Consider the following 26,617-nt stretch of genomic DNA (forward strand, 5'->3'; position numbering starts at 1 on the left):
CAAACAGTATGGCAACCCCAGGTAGCCTTCATTGTTTCAGGGGATTACTATAACGTTGCAATTGTTGGTTCCGGTTTATAGCGGAAGTCGTAATACTTAGGAGCTTAGTCAAGAGTAATCACTAGCCGACAAAGTGGGAACACGTGTGGTCGTCATGGGTGATATTGGTGAGTTATTTTTAATCATTCATCTATTATATTTGAATTAAGTTTTAAATTGTTGTGTACTTGTACACATTACTTTTAAATCCGCGTCCCGATTAGAAATAATGCTGTTGTGACTCGTCCACGAGCTGTTGTTAGATGATTTACTGAGTTTATTTACTTCGCAGGTGATGCAGAATCTCTTTTGAGGAACATAAGTGAATTAAATAACTCTGAAGGGAGCGATTGTCAAAGGTCATCTGGTGTAGAATCCGACGGAGACGATGCAGAGGACGAATATAGAGGTCAGGAGAAGGAGGTGGAGGTTGAAAAATGCAATAGCAACGCTGGCTGGGCAGAGGCAATGGCAAAAATATTGGGGAAACAAACCTTCAAGAGCAAAACCACCATCTTAGTGAAGAACAAGGAATTGGACAAGGTGAAAGCAAAGGAAAAACAGGAGCGGTTGGAGAGGAAGGAAAAGGTAAATATTAAAGATCCAGTAAAGAAAAAAACCTGACCACGATACCGCAAAGTAGGATATCCCCTTGCAACTTCACCTTTTGGGTCACTGTCATTATATTTTGCTTTTTCTTGGGCTCATTTGCCGCCTTAGATCAAGGATGATTATTACTGTTATCACTGCAATATTCCCACTTTTTTTGAACATGCATATCTGACTCATTTAACAACTGTTAGGTGCTGACAACCTCAGCTAACATGAATGACCTGCGACAGTTGCTTATTGAGTCGTTCGTTTGATGTTGAGACTAAAGAGACTTTCCGCATCATGCTTCATTTCAACGCCCTTTTTCGTTTTTAGTAATGAGACAGTTCTCAGGTGCCCTCCCTCCGAACTCAGTGCTGAGTTCACTCCATACTCATGTCATAGGTACTCCCCTTTATTTCATGTGTATATAAAGACGCACTGTTTACACGAGTGATCTCTCTTTTAGTTACTTCACATATGAGTTTTACTTGGAGGAGGGGGCACGAGAAAGAAATAGTGTCAATAAGAAAATTGTCTTTCAGCTGTACAAACAGCACCAGATGAAGATGCTAAGTATTTTTCTAATGTTCGTCTTGACTCAAACTGTTAAGCCTGCTGCCTATACTGACTTTGGAAAGACTCATCGCTAAAACCAGCTATGGAACTTCATCTGATGTTTTTAAAGACAATTCATATTTGAACGCAGCACTGACTGGGTTTGAAGGTATTTTTCCTTGTTTTGTCTAACTATTGTTTTATCCATTATCAGAGGTCTGAGAAATTTGTGAGTTTAAACTTAAATATGTAGAGCAGACATCTCCAACCTTTTTCAGAGCTGCCAACAAACATAGATAATCAATATAGTAATGATAAATAAAGAATTACTAAATTGTAATAGATAAATAAGTGTTCAACATAATACATAAGTAGTACAGTCATACCTCGTCATACGACCGCTCGTCATACAATATTCTCGTCTTACGACGGAAATTTCGATCGAATAATTAGCCCGAGATGCGATCAAAATTTCATGATGCGACCAAGCCAGGTGGTGCATCTCTTTCGTGTATAAAATATGTCTACGAGCACTGGGTAATCAGACACGGGGAAGCGGCAAGTTCCAAACAACTCTTGATGCGTTCGTTTTGAAGACCCCGGCGGAACGTCGGGGTGGGGTCAACCCGTTACAAAGGTAAAAAGGATTAAAACAAAATTAGAATTCAGTTTTGTGTGAAGTTACATTAAACGTTGAGTGTCTGTATATATTAATCCAAGTTAATTTAAATTTGTTTGTTCGTTTACGAGTGCCGTGGATAAAGTCCCCCTCGAACACCTCCCCCCGCCTCCGTGTGTGTCATTGCCTTCCCCTCCGTGAAATGCGTCTAATTTTACTTCTATTAAACACATTTTATTACTATTAAACCACTCGTTATTTATTACTTTGTCAATAAATGGCGAATTAGAAGAAATAAAACATGTTTTACACAAGTGCGTCGTTGCCGTGGATAAAGTCCCCCCCAACACCTCCCCCGCCTCCGTGTGTGTCGCTGTCTCTTCCCTCCGCGAAATGCGTCTAATTTTACTTATATTAAACACATTTTATTACTATTAAACCACTCGTTATTTATTACTTTGTCAACATATGGCGAATTAGAAGAAATAAAACATTTTTTCCAATCTAATATCCTGTTTTTGGTGTTTCTTTCAGAGGATTGGAACAAATTAATTTGTTTTCCATTCATTTCAATGGGAAACGTCCGCTCGAGTTACGAGAATCTCGTCATACGATCTCAGTCTCGGAACGGATTACGATCGTATGTCGAGGTACAACTGTATAAGTAGTAGTAAAAGTCTTGATTAGGTCCTAGGTGCAGAACTCGAGTTGAATATGGTGACAGCTTTTGGGAAGAAACTCTCCTTGAGTCTGTTTGTCTTGGCTGTTATGACTCTGTAGCACCTCCCAGAGGGCAGCAGGTTGAAGTGGTGGAAGCTGGGATGCATATTGTGGACAGGGTAGGTAGGGGGCAGTTGATGAACTTTTGGGCTGTGTTGATCACCCTCTGCAGGTTGGTGGTCAGTTGCTCCTTCCTGAGTACTCTCAGGAAATATAGCCTCTGCTACGTCTTATGGATGAGTGCTGTGGTGTTTGCCGCCCAAGTGAGATCAATATCAATAAAATGAGAAACACTATTTGGACAATGCAATGCTCTATGACCTGAACATAAAATCTGAGTGCACTGTAGTGTGTAGCCACTTAAGTTAACCCTGATAGTCAGATAAGTGCTCACTAATATTCATGTCAGACAAAGCTGACTAGCACAGGTAAGTGCACACAAAAAATGTCTTAAAATAGACATTTTCAATTTTAGGCCTAAAAAGTCTAAAATACCGAGATATTTTCCACTAAGTCTAAAATCTCATTTGGGTCATTTAAGACCTATTCCAAACGTGTGCGGTCGATTGGTCGCCGGTCTTTTGGTCACCGGTCTTTTGGTCGCGGTCTTTAGGTCGCCTGGAAGTTTGGTCGTCGTCTTTTGGGTCGCCGGTCTTTTTTGTCGCCGGTCTTTGGGTCGTCTTTTGGTCCCCTGATCGGCTACTGCCATCTACTGTCAATTTATTTGTTTTTATTGAAGCAGTCCAATGAACCTTCATTCTCTCTGGGAGATCTTGCAATGTTGAAATACTTTAGATTAGATGGTCATTTTATCAAACAAATAAAAGTATTAGTATACTTTTAGTTAAACATTATTTAGATCGTTTCAACAGTATTTAGACTCTAAATACTGTTGAAACGATCTAAATACTTTTGAAACTTCCGGGCGACCTAAAGGCCGCGACCAAAAGACCGGTGACCAAAAGACCGACGACCAATCGACCGCGTACCTATTCCAAAAGTGCAAAATATCTATGTAGAATACATTTTAAAAATATTTTTCTTGTCTATTTATCACGCCGTTACATTTTTTGGTGGCTTATTGTCCTTGTAGTTCTGTTAGCGGAAAGCACAAAACTACAGACATGAAGCGGAAGTGTGTAGGTCGTCACAGGACATTGGCGCGAGGCGCAAATAGTTGTCGAGTAATGCAAGACGAATGGCAGTTGGACAAAATATAAGCAATGGGTAAATGCAGATTGATTGCTGGCTCGGACGACAGGATTTTGCGGACTGGCTCAAACGTGTTCCGCAAAAGACCATTGAAGCTCAGGACCCTGGGAGTAAAGGTACTCGAATCCCACGTTAAATCCAATAAACACCAGTCCTCTCTGAAATCAGCACGTGAGTCTCGTAGAATTTCCCAGTTCTAAAGTGCAGCGCTACGAAGCATGTAGTGCTGCACACTACACGCGCGCGCACACTCACTCCTGGGCTCTCTTTTTCTGCCCATCTCAATATGTAAAGTATGTATAAATGTGGTTCTTTTCAACGTTCAGCATTTTAAGTAGAGGCATTTTTAAAAAAATATATACAGACGCTCCCCTAGTTACGAACGAGTTAGGTTCCGAGCGATTGTTCATAAGTTGAATTTGTTCGTAAGTTGCTCAGTGCTATATTTTGTATTGTAATTTATGTTAAAGGCCTATATAAGTACAGTGGTACCTCGACATACGATCGTAATCCGTTCCGAGACTAAGATCGTATGACGAGGTTCTCGTAACTGAAATGAAATGAATGGAAAAAAAATTAATTCGTTCCAGCCCTCTGAAAAAACACCAAAAACAGGATATTGGATTGGAAAAAATGTTTTACTTCTAATTCCCCATCTATTAACAAAGTAACACATAACTAGTGGTTTAATAGAAATAAAATGTGTTTAATCTAACTAAAATTGGGCGGATTTCGCCGAGGGGAGAGGGGCACAAAAGGGGCGGGGGGCTTCGGTTTTTTTTTCCACACAACGCACTCGTAAATGGAACAAACACTCCACCCTCACGTTCGCTATCGATGGGCTGTTTGCTGTTGTGCTATTCCCTTCAAAATATTACGAAAATGATGCACACACATGTCCTCACAATCGGATAACGCACGACCACTTGCCAACGAGCAACAGTCTTTTATCAGCGATCGCTCCGCTGCTCATGGGAGCTTCGGGGGCGCTGGCTAGCGGCTCCCTTTTAGCTTGTAGCATCTGTGGTCGCATCCCCTCGAACGGCGCCTATGATAGAGTTGCTACCGTGGATGCTATTGCGGGGAGTTGCGAGCCAGTGCCCCTGATGTTCTTATGAGCAGCCAACGAGCAGCAGTCTTTTATCAGCGATCGCTCCGCTGCTCATGGGAGCTTCGGGGGTGCTGGCTAGCGGCTCCTTTTAGCTTGTAGCATCTGTGTTCGCATCCCCTCGAATGGCGCCTATGATAGAGTTGCTACCGGGGATGCTGTTGCGAGCCAGTGCCCCTAATGTTCTTATGAGCAGCGAACGAGAAGTAATATAATACTCCTCGTATTAGATAAAAATAACAGGAAATGCAGCAGCTGAGCTTACCCACGTATTGATTGTGGGTAAAGTTTTATTCTGAGAAAGAGTGCCATTGCCTGTCGGCGTTGTGTGCACGAGTATAATTCAATACCCAGAAAGCCCTCTTTTCCCCGCGCATGCGCGTTGTGCGTTTCCTGGTCTGAATAACTCATTCGGTGCTCGTAAATATTGTTATACACGAAAGATATGCAAAAAAGACAGTGCCATGGCCACCTGGCTTGGTCGCATCACAAAATTTTGATCGCATGTCGGGCAAATTATTCGATCGAAATTTCCGTCGTAAGACGAGAATATTGTATGACGAGCGGTCGTGTGACGAGGTACCACTGTATATTGAAGGTTTATATAAGTGCATTTGTATGTTTAAGGCTTGTATAAGTAACACACATTGGTTTGTACTTTAAAAAACATTTAATAACATGGAGAGAATACATACAGTACTGTATACATGCATTAGAGAGAGAGAGATTTACTAGAAACTGGCCGAAAGAAGCTATCTAATGACGATTACAGTTTTCTTTTTTTCATCATAAATGATGCGGTAGCACTGTATGGCATCATTCAATTGATTTGCAAACTTTGTGCAATGTTCAATATTTGGGTCCTGCTGCTCGATCTTTATGTTTATAAATGGTACTGACGGTCGAACAATTCAAGTTGTATTCATGTGCAACGCTCACCACTTTCTCACGCGCATCAAGCTTCGTTATTATTGCCACTCATTTCAGATGAAATGGCTTGCCTCTTCCTTGCACCTCCCTCAATAGAAGCCTTTAGCTTTTTACCAACCATATTCAATAATGGATGCATGAGATATTTAATGATACAAATGAAAAAGGTTCTTTGCACACTGGAGATACATTCACGCACTTCCGCATTGCAACGACGAAGAAGGTAGATGCTGGGTGAGCTGAGCTCTCACAGCGCCAGGCGTCGGTATTAGCGGCGGAAAGAAGTACTACTCTGAAAAAGGCGCGAAATACAAAATTGGACTTACGAACATTTTTCGACTTAAACGCAATTTGCAGACATGTTCGTATGTACCGTTGTTTGTAAGTTGAATGTTCGTAAGTAGGGGAGCGTCTGTATGTGCAGACAGGGTCCAGTCCTTTAAATTCCTGGGTGTCCACGTCAGAGATAAGCTCTCCTGGTCTACAAACACCACGGCAGGTTTCTCCCGAGAGGCCGCCCGTCGCGACCTGCGAATCCAACCATATTGAATAATGGATGCATGAGATATTTAATGATAAAAATGAAAAAGGTTCTTTGCGCACTGGAGATACGTTCACGCACTTCCGCATTGCAACGAACTGGGCAGAGGAAGGTGGATGCTGGGTGAGCTGAGCTCTCAGAGCGCCAGGCGTCAGTATAGCGGCGGAAAGAAGCACTACTCGGAAAAAGGCGCGCAATACAAAATTGAACTTACGAACATTTTTCGACATAAACGCAATTTGCAGACATGTTCGTATGTACCGTTGTTCGTAACTCGAATGTTCGTAAGTAGGGGAGCGTCTGTATATAAAAACCTGAAAATGTTGCATGTTGTAGTCTGTTTGTTTCAATGACAAGTGTCAGTTGAATGCAATCTGGGTCTGTTTTTTCTTATTTTTAATACTTCTTGAAGGTCTTAGATTTAACCCACAATGGTCTAAAAATGTCTATGATAGTCTAAAATTGCACTCGCTTCAACCTGCAGACACCATGGTATAAGCCGCACCCTGAAAATTGCCTTGAAATATTTGAATTTTACAATTTGTCGCTGATAAGCCGCCCCCCTGATTCCCAATTTTCACCTCCATATTCAAGGATTTAATAGGGAGTACAAATATGTTACTTTGTAAGGAAAATCTTAAGAAAAATCATCACAAGTGGTATTTCTGAGATACTGTATGGGTCAATATCATAAGGAAGTTAATATGCCTGTCTTTGTAAATGCAAAATATCAAATTACAGACGCTCCCCTACTTACGAACGAGTTAGGTTCCGAGCGATTGTTCATAAGTTGAATTTGTTTGTAAGTTGATTCAGTGCTATATTTTGTATTATAATTTATGTTTAAGGCCTATATAAGTATATTGAAGGTTTATATAAGTGCATTTGTATGTTTAAGGCTTGTATAAGTAACACGCATTGGTTTGTACTGAAAAAAACATTTAATAAAATGGAGAGAATATGTACAGTACTGTATAGAGAGAGAGAAATTTATGTATTAGAAACTGGCCGAAAGAAGCGATCTAACGACAATTGCACAGTTTTCTTCTTTTTTTTCATCATAAATGATGCGGTAGCACTGTATGGCATCATTCAATTGATTTGCAAACTTTGTGCAACGTTCAATATTTGGGTCCTGCTGCTCGATCTTTCTGTTTATAAATGGTACTGACGGTCGAACGATTCAAGTTGTATATATGTGCAACGCTCATCACTCTCACGCGCATCAAGCTTCGTTATTATTGCCCCTCGTTTCAAATGAAATGGCTTGCCTCTTCCTTGCAACTCCCTCAATAGAATCCCTTTCGCTTTTTACCAACCATATTCAATAATGGATGCATGAGATATTTAATGATACAAATGAAAAAGGTTCTTTGCACACTGGAGATACGTTCACGCACTTCCGCATTGCAACGAAGAAGAAGGTAGATGCTGGGTGAGCTGAGCTCCCACAGCGCCAGGCGTCGGTATTAGCGGCGGAAAGAAGTACTACTCTGAAAAAGGCGCGAAATACAAAATTGGACTTACGAACATTTTTCGACTTAAACGCAATTTGCAGACATGTTGTATGTACCGTTGTTCGTAAGTTGAATGTTCGTAAGTAGGGGAGCGTCTGTATTCAATTTGAAAGAAGAAATAAGTATCTTGATGCGTTCTAATTACAGAAATTACAATTTTCTTACCACACGTTTATGCTGTTGTGGCAACATATTGCTTCTAAGGTCAAAATATCTCAACTCTTTCGATGGTTCATAATACTCCAATAGTTGTCACTTTTGAACAAGAAATACAACGGAAAAATATCAATATTAGCGAGTTAGCTTAGCGTTGCGATGTTCTTTTAAATACGGTGTGTCCCCTCCCCTACATAAAACAGAGCTGCCAACAACCCCGGAATTTCCCGGGTTTACCCGGAAATCCAACGCAAAATCCGTGAGCTCGGACGGCCTCCCTTAAGTCCGGAAATCCCCAAAAATTGTCACTTAATTTTTTCAAAAAAGTACCAAATTTCCAATTTAAATGCCTCGAAATTCACACCATCTCTGCGGCTTCCGCCATCTTGATTCAACTGCACTGTAAACCGGAAGAATTCGGTAACACGAGTGCATTGTGAATCATCCGAGTTACAAGTTCTGATAAACGATTCATCTTGTGCGACTTCAGCATGGCAATCGATTCGGAATCGATTGCATAGGTTTCATTTTTTTTAATTTTTTTTATAAGGGAAGAAGGTGTTCTTACGGCTGACTAAACCACCAGTCCTTTGTTTTGAAACATATCCTATCATTTCCGGGGTTGTTCTAAAGGAAGTAGGCGTAGACAGCACTGGTAAGTCGATAACAATAAAGCTTTCAATTCAGTATACCTCCTCGGAATAAGAGCTAAATGGATCGCAATTTGGATGAAACTTTAAAAAATCCAGACCCTCGCCGAACTTTATTGCTGGACTGGGACGATACTGTTAAATATGCCACCATAGTTTACAAAATCTTCCAACATTAAGCTCCTCCTCCACTGCAACATTTTGTACAAAAAATTCCAATACATCAACAAGAGCTGGCTCTAGGGTGACTGTGTAGTTCCCTTCAAAAAGAGTGGATTCGACCAATGCACCTTCTCTGTCAGTGCCGCACATACCTGAAACTCAATACCAATTAAATCACAACACTGTCTAAAATTGTGGTGTGTGTGTCTGTGTCTCAAGTATGTGTCATTGTTTATCTTCAACCTACATAAGGGACTAAAGATGGAAATTAGCCCTCGGCTACAATTTTACATATATATTTACATATGTTCATTAACCTGAATATAAATGTTCATGAATATGTTGTCCCATATTAATTGAATCAAACTCAGAAGGACCAATAAAATGTCAGCAGAGGCATCAAGGCTGTCAAAGTAGACTACAAGGGGATGATGGAAAGGCAACTCAAAAACCTCTGAACAATCTGGCAGAGCACAAAGTCCCTCACCAACTACAAGGGCTGTGCTATGACTCCTGCGGACTCGGGTGTGGCACTGGCAGAAGAGCGAAACAACTTTTTTTTGCCCGCTTTGAGTCCCAAGCCAAGCACTCAGCCACACCACCTCCAACCTCCAATACATTCCAAACCAAGCTCTGAAACCACCAACACTCACCGTGTAGGTAGTGGGTGTGAGACGTGTGCTCCGTGCTGTCAACCCCAGGAAAGTCCACAGGACCAGAAGGAATACCAGGGAAAGTACTCAAAGCATGTACTGACCAACTAGCACCAGTCCCACTGACATTTTCAAACTGTTACTAGAACAAGCCATCATCATCATCCTGGTGCCCAGAAGGCACCCACAAACAATCTGGACGACTTTCGCCCTGTAGCACTCACACAAATCATCACAAAGTGGTTTGAAAAACCACTACTGGAATGCATCGAAGCCTGTCTTCCCCTCATCCACGACCCACAAGTTTTCATCCCGACCTGAGCCACCTTGCGAAAAGAGGGATCTATGTGAGAATGCTCTTATTCGAGTACAGCTCAGCTCTTAACACTAATACTAGTTATTCTTATCCCCAAGTTCGCCAACCAGGGGCTCACACCCTCCACCTGCTGCTGGATTAAGGATTTTACGGTTCAACGACCCTAGCACGTGAAGCTGGGTCGCCACCGCTCATCGGCCAGGACGCTCGGCACTGGATCGTCCCAAGGCTGTGTGCCGAGTCCACTACTCTCAGCTACTACTCAGCCAAGACCAACAGACTTGAGGACAGTTTCTTCCCAAGGGCTGTCACCATACTCAACTCGAGTAAAGTAGTAGGTTGTGTGCTGAGCCCACTACTTTACTCGCTGTCGACTCACGACTGCAGACTCACACACCCTGAGAACATCATTTTGAAATTCGCGGCAGACACAACAGTGCTGGGGATGATCACAGAGGGGAACAAGACGGCCTACAGAGATGAGGTTCCTAACTCAGTGAGTGGTGCGCTCTCAACTTGGCGCTAAAAATTTCCAAAACGAGGAAACTCATTCTCGACTTCTGATGGTACAAAGCCACTCCTGCCCTCCTGTATATCAACAACGAATGTGTGGAGTGAGAGGTGACTTTCAAATTCCTGGGGGTCCATATCTCTGCTAATCTTTCTTGGGCAGTAAAGACCACAACACTTGTCAAGAAAGCGCAGCAGAGGCTACATTTCCTGAGAATACACAGGAATGAGCAACTAAACACCAACCATCTATTGACCTTCGGTCAGCCATTGAGAGCATGCTGACCTAAGTTGCCAGTATGGCACTGTAGCACAGAAGCAGACAAGAGAAGACTGCAGAGGGTCATCAACATAAATTGCCCCTACCTCCCCTGTTTGCGATCTACAACTCCCAGAGTCTAGGAAGGAAAAACAGTATCACAAAAGATAAAATACATCCAGGCTTCCATCTCTTCTCTTCACCCTCCTGCCCTCTGGCAGGCGTTACAGGACCATACCAGCTAAAACGGACTCAGAGACATTTTCTTCCCAAGAGCTGTCACCACACTCGACTCAAGTTTTGCACCGAGGCCCCAATCCAGACCGAATTAAATACTCTGTACTATACAGTAATACATCGACATATGAGTGCCCTGACCTACTAGGAATTTGTGATACGAGTAAAATTTCGAGCAAATATTTACCTTCAGATCTGAGACAAATTTTGATATACGAGCATTCAGCCATTCAGTGTGGCTGTTTTTGAGAATAACGTGGGCACTGTCTTTCCCGTCGCAACTCCGTGTAGTGTCTCTACGAGCACTGGGCGGAGTGTTGCATTTTTTTCAGTTATTTTTCCCTGTTAGTCAGTGCAGAATGGCGGAGCTCGCTAATACCAGAGGAGTATACTACTTCTCGTTGGCAAGTGGTCGAGCATAATCCTATTGTGAGGACATTTGTGTGCATCATTTTTGGAATATTTTGAAGGGAAGACATAAGCCAACAACCCTCGATAGGTTCCTTTTAAAAACTGCAGCTGAAAGGCAGGGTGGGGGCGGGGCAAATAGAGCCAACCCGGGGAGATGAGTATAAAAATGTAAAAGAAAATTAGAATTAAGTTTAGTGTAAGGTTACCTTAAACTTATTTTTGAGTGTGTCTGTATTCTAATCCAAGTTCATTTTATTGTGTTTATGTTACGCACGCGTTGCCGTGCAAAAAGTCTCTCCCTCACTTATGCCCCTCAATTAAAACTCACTTATGCGTCCCATTGCTTGCTCAGGGCGCCGCCATCCTACCATAGTTAAACGTTTCCTGACTAGCCACTCGCGAGTAGCCTTGATACATGTGTTCGTAGTGTTTACCATGTCAGCACATCCTAATAGTTGTTAAGGCTGATCGAAGGTCTTGCTGTTGATCATGAAAATATCAGTCTTGGTACCTGTGTAATGTGTATCTCATGCTATTATTGCACCCAGAGACTTTGGTAGATCACAGTAGATCGCTACGGACACTTCCTGGTTGTACTGCTCACGTGACTTCCCTTTTGAATTTGCCAACCTTCAGACAACACCCTTTATGAATGCGCAATCCGGCAGACGATCCTTTCGATTCATGTAGTGTCTCAGAAACACCACATGTGGTGACTATTAAGATTTTCCTTTCAAAGTAACACATTTGCACTCCCTATTAAAACCATGAATATGGAGTTGAAAATTGTGAATCAGGGGGTGTCTTATATGGCAGAAATTGTAAAATTCAAACATTTTTAAGGCAATTTTAAGGGTATGGCTTATACGCGGTGGCGACTAATATGCAGGAAAATACGGTAGTTCTTTATTTGTGCACTTCATGATGAAGCTTTAAATCTCATTGTACTTGTATAATGTCAATAATGGGATTCGATTTACTTCAAAGTATCATTGTTTTTGCTTTTCCTTTTCACCAGGATGACAAAAAACGAACATGGGAGATGATGTGCCGAGAGAAACCTGATTTTGTGAAAGACCGTGAGGCAGAAAAAGCCTTACAGAGAATTGCAACGAGGTGTGTTCTTGTATATTTCGTGTGAATGCAATTGCTGATTCTGTTTATTTTCCACAGAGGAGTTGTCCAGCTATTCAATGCAGTCAGAAAACACCAGAAGAAAATAGATAAGAAGGTGAAGGAGGCTGGTGGCTCAGAGAGGAAGAAGGCAAAAATACTTTCCTCAGTTTCCAAAAAAGACTTCATTGATGTATTAAGGAAAACGGAAGGTGACAGCAAAGTCGCGATCAAGAAAGAAAAGGAGGTAAGTGTGCTTTAAAAAAAAAAAAATTATAAACTCACCACTCAACCAGCCACGACTTGCTTTGAAGTTTTCCACTGGCGTGGAAGTCTCCTTTCTCAGGGTACCCGGACGTTTCGTCGACGGACACTTGGTCAACGGACACTTCGTCCCGAGACGTTTGGTCGAACGGACGTTCGAGTCGAACGGACGTCCGGTCGAACGGACGTCCGGTCGAACGGACGTCCGGTCGAACGGACGTCCGGTCGAACGGACGTCCGGTCGAACGGACGTCCGGTCGAACGGACGTCCGGTCGAACGGACGTCCGGTCGAACGGACGTCCGGTCGAACGGACGTCCGGTCGAACGGACGTCCGGTCGAACGGACGTCCGGTCGAACGGACGTCCGGTCGAACGGACGTCCGGTCGAACGGACGTCCGGTCGAACGGACGTCCGGTCGAACGGACGTCCGGTCGAACGGACGTCCGGTCGAACGGACGTCCGGTCGAACGGACGTCCGGTCGAACGGACGTCCGGTCGAACGGACGTCCGGTCGAACGGACGTCCGGTCGAACGGACGTCCGGTCGAACGGACGTCCGGTCGAACGGACGTCCGGTCGAACGGACGTCCGGTCGAACGGACGTCCGGTCGAACGGACGTCCGGTCGAACGGACGTCCGGTCGAACGGACGTCCGGTCGAACGGACGTCCGGTCGAACGGACGTCCGGTCGTTCGGACGTCCGTCCGTTCGGACGTCCGTCCGTTCGGACGTCCGTCCGTTCGGACGTCCGTCCGTTCGGACGTCCGTCCGTTCGGACGTCCGTCCGTTCGGACGTCCGTCCGTTCGGACGTCCGTCCGTTCGGACGTCCGTCCGTTCGGACGTCCGTCCGTTCGGACGTCCGTCCGTTCGGACGTCCGTCCGTTCGGACGTCCGTCCGTTCGGACGTCCGTCCGTTCGGACGTCCGTCCGTTCGGACGTCCGTCCGTTCGGACGTCCGTCCGTTCGGACGTCCGTCCGTTCGGACGTCCGTCCGTTCGGACGTCCGTCCGTTCGGACGTCCGTCCGTTCGGACGTCCGTCCGTTCGGACGTCCGTCCGTTCGGACGTCCGTCCGTTCGGACGTCCGTCCGTTCGGACGTCCGTCCGTTCGGACGTCCGTCCGTTCGGACGTCCGTCCGTTCGGACGTCCGTCCGTTCGGACGTCCGTCCGTTCGGACGTCCGTCCGTTCGGACGTCCGTCCGTTCGGACGTCCGTCCGTTCGGACGTCCGTCCGTTCGGACGTCCGTCCGTTCGGACGTCCGTCCGTTCGGACGTCCGTCCGTTCGGACGTCCGTCCGTTCGGACGTCCGTCCGTTCGGACGTCCGTCCGTTCGGACGTCCGTCCGTTCGGACGTCCGTCCGTTCGGACGTCCGTCCGTTCGGACGTCCGTCCGTTCGGACGTCCGTCCGTTCGGACGTCCGTCCGTTCGGACGTCCGTCCGTTCGGACGTCCGTCCGTTCGGACGTCCGTCCGTTCGGACGTCCGTCCGTTCGGACGTCCGTCCGTTCGGACGTCCGTCCGTTCGGACGTCCGTCCGTTCGGACGTCCGTCCGTTCGGACGTCCGTCCGTTCGGACGTCCGTCCGTTCGGACGTCCGTCCGTTCGGACGTCCGTCCGTTCGGACGTCCGTCCGTTCGGACGTCCGTCCGTTCGGACGTCCGTCCGTTCGGACGTCCGTCCGTTCGGACGTCCGTCCGTTCGGACGTCCGTCCGTTCGGACGTCCGTCCGTTCGGACGTCCGTCCGTTCGGACGTCCGTCCGTTCGGACGTCCGTCCGTCCGGACGTCCGTCCGTCCGGACGTCCGTCCGTCCGGCCGTCCGTCCGTCCGTCCGTCCGGACGTCCGTCCGTCCGGACGTCCGTCCGTTCGGCCGTCCGGCCGGACGTCCGTCCGGCCGGACGTCCGTCCGGCCGGACGTCCGTCCGGCCGGACGTCCGTCCGGCCGTCCGTCCGTTCGGCCGTCCGGCCGGACGTCCGTCCGGCCGGACGTCCGTCCGGCCGGACGTCCGTCCGGCCGGACGTCCGTTCGGCCGGACGTCCGTTCGGCCGGACGTCCGTTCGGCCGGACGTCCGTTCGGCCGGACGTCCGTTCGGCCGGACGTCCGTTCGGCCGGACGTCCGGACGTCCGTTCGGCCGGACGTCCGTTCGGCCGGACGTCCGGTCGTCCGTTCGACCGGACGAACGGACGTCCGGCCGAACGGACGGACGGACGTCCGGCCGAACGGACGGACGGACGTCCGGCCGAACGGACGGACGTCCGGCCGAACGGACGGACGTCCGGCCGAACGGACGGACGTCCGGCCGAACGGACGGACGTCCGGCCGAACGGACGGACGTCCGGCCGAACGGACGGACGTCCGTCCGGCCGGACGGACGGACGTCCGGCCGGACGGACGGACGGACGTCCGGACGGACGGACGGACGGACGTCCGGCCGGACGGACGTCCGGACGTCCGGCCGGACGGACGTCCGGACGTCCGGCCGGACGGACGTCCGGACGTCCGGTCGGACGGACGTCCGGACGTCCGGTCGGACGGACGTCCGGACGTCCGGTCGAACGGACGTCCGGTCGAACGGACGTCCGGTCGAACGGACGTCCGGTCGAACGGACGTCCGGACGTCCGGTCGAACGGACGTCCGGACGTCCGGTCGAACGGACGTCCGGTCGAACGGACGTCCGGTCGACCGGACGTCCGGTCGAACGGACGTCCGGTCGAACGGACGTCCGGTCGAACGGACGTCCGGACGTCCGGTCGAACGGACGTCCGGTCGAACGGACGTCCGGCCGAACGGACGGACGTCCGGCCGAACGGACGGACGTCCGGCCGAACGGACGGACGTCCGGCCGAACGGACGGACGTCCGGCCGAACGGACGGACGTCCGGCCGAACGGACGGACGTCCGGCCGAACGGACGGACGTCCGGCCGAACGGACGGACGTCCGGCCGAACGGACGGACGTCCGGCCGAACGGACGGACGTCCGGCCGAACGGACGGACGTCCGGCCGAACGGACGGACGTCCGGCCGAACGGACGGACGTCCGGCCGAACGGACGGACGTCCGGCCGAACGGACGGACGTCCGGCCGAACGGACGGACGTCCGGCCGAACGGACGGACGTCCGGCCGAACGGACGGACGTCCGGCCGAACGGACGGACGTCCGGCCGAACGGACGGACGTCCGGCCGAACGGACGGACGTCCGGCCGAACGGACGGACGTCCGGCCGAACGGACGGACGTCCGGCCGAACGGACGGACGTCCGGCCGAACGGACGGACGTCCGGCCGAACGGACGGACGTCCGGCCGAACGGACGGACGTCCGGCCGAACGGACGGACGTCCGGCCGAACGGACGGACGTCCGGCCGAACGGACGGACGTCCGGCCGAACGGACGGACGTCCGGCCGAACGGACGGACGTCCGGCCGAACGGACGGACGTCCGGCCGAACGGACGGACGTCCGGCCGAACGGACGGACGTCCGGCCGAACGGACGGACGTCCGGCCGGACGGACGGACGTCCGGCCGGACGGACGGACGTCCGGCCGGACGGACGGACGTCCGGCCGGACGGACGGACGTCCGGCCGGACGTCCGGCCGAACGGACGGACGTCCGGCCGAACGGACGGACGTCCGGCCGAACGGACGGACGTCCGGCCGAACGGACGGACGTCCGGCCGAACGGACGGACGTCCGGCCGAACGGACGGACGTCCGGCCGAACGGACGGACGTCCGGCCGAACGGACGGACGTCCGGCCGAACGGACGGACGTCCGGCCGAACGGACGGACGTCCGGCCGAACGGACGGACGTCCGGCCGAACGGACGGACGTCCGGCCGAACGGACGGACGTCCGGCCGAACGGACGGACGTCCGGCCGAACGCAAGGTGTTGAAATACTTTATATGGTCATATTTATCAAACTGAGAACTTGCAATACAGCAAGATGTTGAAATATCAAAATTATCAATAAGAGCACTTCTTTAACACCGGATGCCATTTACGGCGTTAGGCGTCCGATGAACCTTAATTCTCTCAATTTCTAACTGAGAGAACTTGCAATACAGCAAGGTGTTGAAATACTTTATATGGTCATTTTTATCAAACAAATTAAAGTCTTGGTATAATTTTAGCCTGCGACGACGCCAGACAGCTCGCCGAACAGACATCGAGACTATTAGTATATTAATTGTAATTTTTTGTAAACCAGACAGCTCGCCGAACAGACACATCAAGGCTATTAGTATATTAATTGTAATTTCTTATACATCCAATCCAAACATCCCCACTTTTATTTGTTTAATAAAATAATAAATTAAACACTTAAGCATGTCACATATATACACACACAGTTTACAAAAAATTACAATTAATATACTAATAGCCTCAATGTGTCTCTTCGGCGAGCTGTCTGGTAGACCAATGATCTAGTCCTCATATAGCCCTATTGTTGTGTTGAAATTTTAAAATGTATTTGTCGATGTTTTGTCCAAAATATACCCACACAAAACACCTCTAATTTACCTCAACGAATGTAAAAACAAACGGACAAATAAATACATGAAATATCATGAAATCAAGTACTACTATTAGAACACTAGTAGAACTAGTAATACACTACAAGACAATTGTAAGATATGCCTAGGTCTGTAATGCCCGCTGTATCCTTAGACTGAGCCAGTATTTGTTCCGCCAGTTGGTTCCTCTATCTATTCACTTGGAAATGGTCACATTGTCGGTTAACACAGAATACAATGATGGCATAAACTGCATATATTCTAAAAATCTTTTCTTTTTTACCGAATATTATGAGATCAAATATTTATAAAACTGAAGTTATTCACAAGGAACCATATTTTTTCAATTGATCACCTGAGGTACTTTTAAAATTCCTTAAATTTTAAATTGGGTTGCATTGTGTGAAATTGTCTTTAGAATGCATTGACTTTTTCAGAGCTATAAAAGAAATTTTGTGAGGTTGGTGAGGTAATTTGGCAAAAATCAAGTGGACTAAAAAAGTTATAAAGTGTTACATTTCTCCCCGTAAAACTTGCAAGGAACCCCTAAACTCCAATGCCAAATGCACAAACCGTGAGCCACAAAAATACAATAGAATATATGATAATACAATATTTAAGATAACACAATCTCAATTTATTGGATTGTTTTTGCTCCTTTTTCAGACAATAATTTTTAGGTCATTTTGTTACCTGGCATCTTTTGGTCCATTACTTCTGGCCTTATCAGAGTGTCACTGGTGTAGATTTGACATGACATGAATTGATGGGATAAAGTGTATTGGAATTCATGTACCGTATTTTCACGACTATTCGGCGCATCGTATTTTTAGCCGCAGTGTCAGTAACGAGTGCTATATCTGTATTTTAAACACACAAAGCACGCACCGTTTTTTAGACGCATATATATTATATAGTACAGTACAGTCATACCTCTACTTATGAATTTAATTGGTTCCAGAACTTTTTTCGTAACTTGAAAATTTCATAAGTAGAGCAGTACTTTATATTTATATTCTCTAATTCGTTCCACGGACCTTGCACAACTACCAACTAAACCCTTTAAAATTGGTCAACATGTCCCAATTTTATAAGAAAGATGTGAGAAACACAAAAATGAGACAAAGTGATAATAAAATAATTTGTTAATCTCACAAAATAAATAAGTATACAGACGCTTCCCTACTTGCGGACATACGACTTACGAACATTTCTGCAAATTGCGTTTATGTCGAAAAATGTTCGTAAGTTCGATTTTGTATTTTTTTTCCCCGAGTAGTGCTTCTTTCCGCCGCTAATACTGACGCCTGGCGCTGTGAGAGCTCAGCCCACCCAGCATCTACCTTCTTCTGTCCAATTCGTTGCAATGCGGAAGTGCGTGAACGTATCTCCAGTGCGCAAAGAACCTTTTTCATTTGTATCATTAAATATCTCGTGCATCCATTATTGAATATGGTTGGTAAAAAGCGAAAGGCTTCTATTGAGGGAGGTGCAAGGAAGAGGCAAGCCATTTCATTTGAAACGAGTGGCAATAATAACGAAGCTTGATGCGCTTGAGAAAGTGGTGAGCGTTGCACATGAATACAACTTGAATTGTTCGACCGTCAGTACCATTTATAAACAGAAAGATCGAGCAGCAGGACCCAAATATTGAACGTTGCACGAAGTTTGCAAATCAATTGAATGATGCCATACAGTGCTACTGCATCATTTATGATGAAAAAAAGAAGAAAACTGTGCAATCGTCGTTAGATCGCTTCTTTCGGCCAGTTTCTAATACATAAATCTCTATACAGTACTGTACATATTCTCTCCATTTTATTAAATGTTTTTTTCAGTACAAACCAATGCGTGTTACTTGTACAAGCCTTAAACATACAAATGCACTTATATAAACCTTCAATATACTTATAAAGGCCTTAAACATAAATTAGAATACAAAATATAGCACTGAATCAACTTACAAACAATCGCTCGGAACTTAACTCGTTCGTAAGTAGGGGAGCGTCTGTATATACAAAATCTACCAGTGTTGAAACACAGGGTAAAAGAGAAAGCTACCGGGATGCAACATAGAGATATCACACAAACATGAACACACATTTAATAAACAGAGCATTAAGAATTCAAACAATAACATTAATCAACAACATACATTAACGTTTTATGATTTATTTGAAATGAAATGAAATTTTACACCCATTTTATGAGTCACAATTGGTTCTTACCTGCTTCTGCAGTGCTGGTTGATGAACACTTTGAAAAAAACCTACAAAGACCATTGCCTTTGACGACTTAATAATGTTTCTAAAATGCACAAGACAAACATCGTTAAAGTGGGCTCGACTCATGAATACTATTTCAGGATGTTTTTTCCACGAAGTCGAAAAGTTCGTTTCTCCCCCGTTTTTTTTCTCTCTGATTTGTGCTGTTGCGATGTTGGCTGCTTCCGCCTCGGCTGCCTTGTCGTTGAATTCCTTGTGTATTGCCGAGCATTGCAATTACTCAGCTCCGTTGAGAATTCATTCAGGATGTTTTTCCACAAAGTCGGAAAGTTCGTTTCTCGCCCGTTTTTTTCTGATTTCTGCTGTTACAATGGTGGCTGCCTTCTCGTTGAATTCCTCGTGTATTGCCGAGGGTTTCCAACTAACTCGTCAACGTCTGTATTAGAGACCACACGGTCCATTGGCTGCCCCACGACACAATTTTGCCCACCGAGTGGTGGTTCAGGTCGACGCACTCGACTACATGTTCTTCAAGCATATAAAAGTTTAAGCAGACAATGTGTTAAAGAAAATGGATGGTTGTTGTGAGGCAGCCAATGAGAGCCCACTATATATTGCAGTGAGCTTCTAAAGCGAGAATCAATGCATTCCGCGACAATATTTTCAAAATAAAATGACGGATAAAGAATGCATGTACTTTTTGGGGGTTTTCGTAACTTGGATATTTTTCTTATCTTGAGGCAGTCATTTGCATATAAAAAGCTTTGTAACCTGGAAGTTTCGCACCTAGAGGCATTCGTAAGTAGAGGTACAGTTGTGGTCAAAAGTGTACATACACTTGTAACGAACATAATGTCATGGCTTTCTTGAGTTTCCAGTTATCTCTACAACTGATTTTTCTCTGATAGTGATTGGATACTTCTTTGTCACACAAAAAACATTCATGTAGTTTGGTTCTTTTATGACTTTATTATGGGTTAACAGAAAAAGTGATCAAATCTGCTGGGTCAAAAATATACATACAGCAACACGAACTAGCAATTTTGGTGACTTAGAAAGTTGTGTCAGTGAAATGAGCTTCATAGCATGGCCTCTTAACCTCTTGTGAGTGATTTATGAGTGACTACAGCTGGTGACTTCTCTGAGGCCATTTAAATAGTGCTCATTGGATGCAAACACCCACAAACGCTACAATGGGAAAGTCAAAGGAGCTCAGCATGGATCTGAAAAAGCGAATCCTTGACTTGAACAAGTCAGGAAAGTCACTTGGAGCCATTTCATACCAGCTGCAGGTCCCAAGAGCAACAGTGCAAACAATTGTAAGTATAAAGTGCATGGCACTGTTTTGTGACTGCCACGATCAGGAAGAAAACGCAAGCTATCACCTGCTGCTGAGAGAAAATTGGTCAGGAGGGTGAAGATTCAACCGAGAATCAACAAAAAGCAGATCAGACAAGAATTAGAAGCTGCTAGAACACAGGTGTCAGTGTCCACAGTCAAGCGTGTTTTGCATCTCCATGGACTGAGAGGCTGCCGTGCAAGAAGGAAGCCCTTACTCCAAAAGCGGCACCTTAAGGCTTGACTGAAGTTTGCTGCTGATCACATGGACAAAGATAAGACCTTCTGGAGGAAAGTTCTGTGGTCAGACGAAACAAAAATCGAGCTGTTTGGCCACAATGCCCAGCAATATGTTTGGAGGAAAAAAGGGGAGGCCTTTAACCCCAAGTACACCATGCCTACCGTCAAGCACGGTGGTGGTAGTATTATGCTGTGGGGCCGTTTTCCTGCCAATGGAACTGGTGCTTTACAGAGAGTAAATGGGATAATGAAGGAGGAGGATTACCTTAAAATTCTTCAAGATAACCTAAAGTCATCAGCCCGAAGATTGGGTGTTGGGCGCAGTTGGATGTTCCAACAGGACAATGACCCCAAACACACATCAAAAGTGGTAATGGAATGGCTAAATCAGGCTAGAATTAAGGTTTTCGAATGGCCTTCCCAAAGTCCTGATTTTAAACCCATTGAGAACTTGTGGACAATGCTGAAGAAACAAGTCCATGTCAGAAAGCAATCAAATTTAACTGAACTGCACCAATTCTGTCAAGAAGAGTGATCAAAGATTCAACCAGAAGCTTGCCAGAAGCTTGTGGATGGCTACCAAAAGCGCCTAATTAAAGTGAAAATGGCCAAGGGACATGTTACCAAATATTAGCGCTGCTGTATGTATATTTTTGACCCAGCAGATTTGATCACTTTTTTTCTGTTCACCCATAATAAAGTGATAAAAGAACCAAACTTCATGAATGTTTTTTGTGACAAAGAAGTATTTGTTCCAATCACTATCAGAGAAAAATCAGAGTTGTAGAAATAACTGAAAACTCAAGAGAGCCACAACATGATGCTTCACAAGTGTATGTAAACTTTTGACCACGACTGTATGACTGTATTTTGCTTGTAGCCGAGGCAATTTGGATTTTTGTTGGCGCCAAACAGTACCGTACTTACCTTGCATACATTTGATCAAATGAAGTAACAACTCACAGAAATATTTGTTCTTTGCATTTGTGTTAATGCAACAATACTTATACATATTTTTTAAAATGATTAGAATCGATTCTAATGAAGCAATAAAAATTCTAGTTTCCATGTCACATGAAATCTTTTGCTGGGGAGACTTTTCTAATGGATGTTTTTGATATATTTGATTATTTTTCCTTAATGTAAACATGAAAATGTTTTAATAGAACCCCAATTATAATGTAAATATGAAAATCATGCAATCACTAATTGAGATAAAATAAAGTTTACAAAATTAGATGAATATTCATTTATATGTACCCAGGCCCTGAATAAATGAAAAAAACCCTTAGGTTATATTTACAGAGCTGCCAAACACCGAAAATAATCTTTCAAAATGAGTAAAGACAATTTTCAGATTTTGGGAGATTTTTTAGTGGCGTTTAAGAGAGATCTAATTTTAAAGTCGTTTTTTTGGATAATTGTATCACTTATTTAAAAAGAGAGCTGCAAACAACACATGATTATTGAGAACTTTATTACACAAAATTTGTGTGAATGCAATTATGTCAAAATATTTGTGGCAATCAACATTTTCAATAAAAAAATGAATAATGAAAGATCTACTAATTTTATACCACATGCAAATTTAGCCAATTTTCTTATTTCTATTAACTTTCTCAGTTGCACCCTTGGCCTCTTTTGACTCCTGCCTTGAATATTTCTGTTCATAGCTAGCTGTTCCTGCCAGTTGCATGTCCATCTTTACCAAGCACGTGGCCTCAAGTGTGCTTGGTCCCATTGACATCCTGAAGTCTTTCCTGATCTTCCTCACAGCACTGAAAACATGCTCATGTGGCATTGCTGTGGGGAATCAAAAGTATGCACAGTGCAATCTTGGTTATGTTAGCATATTTTGGGTTTCCAGAGCTGTCTTTTATTTCTCCTACTAGTCCCCATTGCACATCTGTTCTCTCCTGTACTGTCTCCTCAAATCAAAATCAAATCAAATCAAAAGCCTTTTGTCATTGTACACGAAATTGGTGGCGCTATTCCGGAAAGTGCGTTTTCCCAGTAAAAACATAGATAAAATATAAAAAGTCACGTCCTGGCAATGTAAATTCTAAAATATTGCACAATCTAAGACATGGCACATTGTTATTGCACACCCCAAAGTTATTGCACAGAAGGGATTGTGTGTTGTGCTAATGCAAGTTTAGAGCGCTGATGACTGTGGAGAAAAAATTGTCCCCAAGTCTATTTGTCCGTGCTTTGTGAGGCCTGTAGCATCTGCCAGAGAGCACCACTTGGGACAGGTTGTGACCAGGGTGGTATGGGTCCCTAACAATGTTCCCGGCTCTGCTGAGGTAGCGAGGGCTGGCAATGTCATCCAGTGAGGGCAGAGATCAGCCGATGATCTTCTGGGCGCTGTTGATTGATAACTCTCTGCATGGCTTTTCTGTCTGCTGCCGTGCTTCCAGCGTACCACACTGTAATGCAGTATGCCAGGATCCTCTCCACAGTGGCTCTATAGAAGGTTAACAGAAGCTTAGTGTCCAAGTTGTTCCCCCTGAGTACACTCAGGAAATTGAGTTATTTATGGGCCTTCTTCACCACTACTGTGGTGGTAGTAGACCAGAAGAGCTTCTCCGTGACGTGGACCCCCAGGAATTTGAAGGACTGGACCCTGTCTACGCATACTCCATTTATGAGGAGTGGGGCCAGATCTGTGTTGTGTTTGCGAAAGTCCAGGATTATTTCTTTAGTTTTCGTGGTGTTTAGTGTGAGATTGTTCACCAAATGCCACAAAGACCGTTTGTTGACTTCATCTCTGTAGGCAGACTCATCCCCCTGAGATGAGTCCGACCACAGTGGTGTCATCGAAAATTCGATGATGGAGTTAGAGTGGTGGGTCGGTGTACAGGGAGTATAGAAGAGGACTCAGTACACAGCCTTGAGGGGAGCCAATGATCAGTGTAATGGAGGAAGAGAGATGGGGACCAAGTCTAACAGTTTGTGGACGGTTGGTTAAGAAGTTCTTAATCCAGCAGCAGATGGAAGAGATAGTCCAAGGTGGGAGAGTTTGTCCGCCAGAATGTCTGGTATTATAGTGTTGAAGACTGAGCTATAGTCAATGAAAAGCATTTTCACATAGTTCCCCTGGTGCTCCAGGTGGCTCAGTGCTTTGTGTAGAGCTACGGCGATGGTGTCCTCAGTGGACCTGTTTGCTCTATAAGCAAACTGGTGAGGGTCAACTGAGGGAGGGGTTGTATCCCTGATGTGGCGGGCGACCAACATTTCAAAGCACTTAATGATCACAGGGGTAAGTGCAACAGGCCTGTAATCATTCAGGCTCTCAATGGTTGGCTTTTTAGGCACAGGGATAATGGTGGCAGATTTCAGGCAGGAGGGGATGATGGATTGTTGCAGGGAACAATTGAAAATCTTTCTGAAAACCCCAGTCAGCTGGTCAGCACAGGCTTTGAGCATCTTCCCAGGTACTCCGTCAGGGCCAGCAGCCTTCCTGGTGTTCACAGTCCACAGTACCTGTCTCACTTCATGTCCCTGAAGCTTCAGTGTACTGCTGCAAGGTGGTGGATGTGTTGAGACTGAATCCAATTTGTCAGTCTCAAAGTGGGCAAAGAAACCGTTCAGTTCCTCTGCTAGTCAGGCATCTGTGTTAACAGACACCTTATTGTCATTGTAATTGGTAATGTGTTGTATTCTCTGCCACATCTTCTTTGGGTTATTTTCTGTGAAGTGCTCCTCAATTTTATTTGTATATGCTGCCTTGGCATTTTTAATGCCTCTCCAGGTCTGCTTTGGCACCTAACCCCTAACCTTGTCCCCTTACTTGAAGGCGGTGTTACAGCATTTAAATGAGTGCCTGTGTCTCACTGTTCATCCAAGGTTTTTGGTTAGGAAAAACCCGGATACGTTTGTTAACAGTGACAGTGTCCGTAGAGTTTTTTTTATATAGGAAAGCACAGTGTTCGTGTAGAGGTCCTGGTGTTCAAAAAGTTCCCAAATGGTGCGGGAAAAACAGTCCTGCAGCTGAGAAAGGGTGTCCTCAAGCCATGTTTTTATTATCTTTATTTGTGGCCTTGTTAGCCTCCGGAGTGGGGTGTATGAGGGGGTGAGGGAGGAGTGTGGCTCTATAAGCATGTTTGATGTTAAAATTAACATGGTCTAGAGTTTTATCTCCTCTGGTGTGACACTTCACTTACTGGATAAACTTAGGCAGAACAGTCTTTAAACATGCTTTGTTGAAGTCACCGACAATAAGGACTCCATCGGGGTGTTCATGCTGCTGTTTGTTTACAGTCGTTAGCAGGAGGCTAAGTGCTGTGCTAACGTTAGCATCCGGTGTGATGTCATTACAAGCCATTACAATGACTACCGTTAGCCCCATAGGTAGATAGAAGGGCCTGCACAGAACTGCCAAGAGCTAAAAATCAGGGGAACAACCCTTTCCCTTCGCCTCATCTGTCGTACGCTGGGTGGGCTGACTAACTGGAGAGCAAAGCAGTCACTTTTTTCCAGGCACTTCTTGCCCTTTCATGTACTGACGAACGTTCTCACCAAGTCCTTCATTTTGCTTGATTTTTTTTCCCCGTAGTTTTCATAGAAAATGCGGATTTCGTAATTTGCTATAAACGTGCTTAGTAAACTACGGACGATTCTTAGTATTTGGTAGCTCTGTATTTATATGACTCATCGTTGAAACTATTTCTGTTTGTGCATCTCTGTAGACTCCTGAGGGGGTGGAAAAACCAGCTTGGACTGTCCTGAGTGATGACTACATGATGGGAACATCTATGAAAGACTGGGATAAAGAGTAGCCAAAGGCACACGGATCAACCTTTGGACTTCATGATTGAGAGTTGTTGATATGTGCGAGAGATGCTGGGAATACACATTTTAAACTAATTTTTGATTTTCAGCTTTTATTAAACTACAATAGTCATTCTGTGCACGAATGAGTCTTTTGTTCTGTATGTCATTAAATTATCACCCTTTCCTATGGTGCCAATTAAAAGCTGTTTTTCCTATGAACACTGCTGCGTTGTGGTGCTTCTTGTTTATTTAGTTATTTCATGTGTATAATCCTTTTAAAGTGTGATTTATGGGTGTGTGTGTGTGTGTTAAGATTCTCTCTCTACATTTGTCCAAACCGTGCAACGTAAAGAGTTGAAACTTTTTTATGGTGGCCAGAAACGGCTGCCGGATCTTGATAGACCAGTGATTGAATTTCTTCACCTTCTCTAAGTGTGTAAACTCAACTTTTATTTGTTATCGTGAAAGCAGAGTTGATGTATGAATCGTTGTTTTTACATGATTTGCCTTAAGCGCACCGTGTGGCTGATTGGTCCGCCAGCGAGTTTTTAGGTGCGCCCCGGAACACTTTTTTTTTGTCATGACTGGAGTTATAAAATATCTACCCATCCATAAATCACCCTTTATCTATTCTCTAATCCTTATAAAGCGTGATGTATGGGTTGATGTGTGCGCGCACCTGGAAACTTGCTGGCGGAAATTCTCCCCAAAATGACGTGGAAAGGTGTCTTGGGTCAGCGCATCCAGCACTATCGTGGCTCGCCGAGTCTTTCATCGGCAGGGGAATAAAAGTATTTCGGGGAGCAGGAATAGATCAAACGTGATTATTATTAGATGCCAATAATAGTAATAAATTAATAATAAATGGAATGTGTTATTGAAAAACTAGGTGTTCATCAAACTCAAGGTAATTACCTATCTTTTCTGTACATTTGGTGTCAAAACGTCCAT

The 26,617-nt window shown here is 45.4% G+C and overlaps 1 protein-coding gene across 1 annotated transcript; it reads left to right on the forward strand.

Moving 5' to 3' along the window:
- Positions 1-26: 26 nt before the first annotated feature.
- On the forward strand, positions 27-25,885 carry rrp15 (ribosomal RNA processing 15 homolog). The gene is made up of 5 exons (XM_077597795.1): positions 27-167; positions 332-627; positions 12,208-12,305; positions 12,363-12,549; positions 25,582-25,885. Exons 1-5 carry the CDS (start codon positions 155-157, stop codon positions 25,669-25,671), a joined length of 684 nt encoding a protein of 227 aa, XP_077453921.1. The 5' UTR covers positions 27-154; the 3' UTR covers positions 25,672-25,885.
- The last annotated feature ends 732 nt before the right edge of the window (positions 25,886-26,617 follow it).

This window comes from Stigmatopora argus, chromosome 4, assembly GCF_051989625.1.
Source record: "Stigmatopora argus isolate UIUO_Sarg chromosome 4, RoL_Sarg_1.0, whole genome shotgun sequence".
NCBI lineage: Eukaryota > Metazoa > Chordata > Actinopteri > Syngnathiformes > Syngnathidae > Stigmatopora > Stigmatopora argus.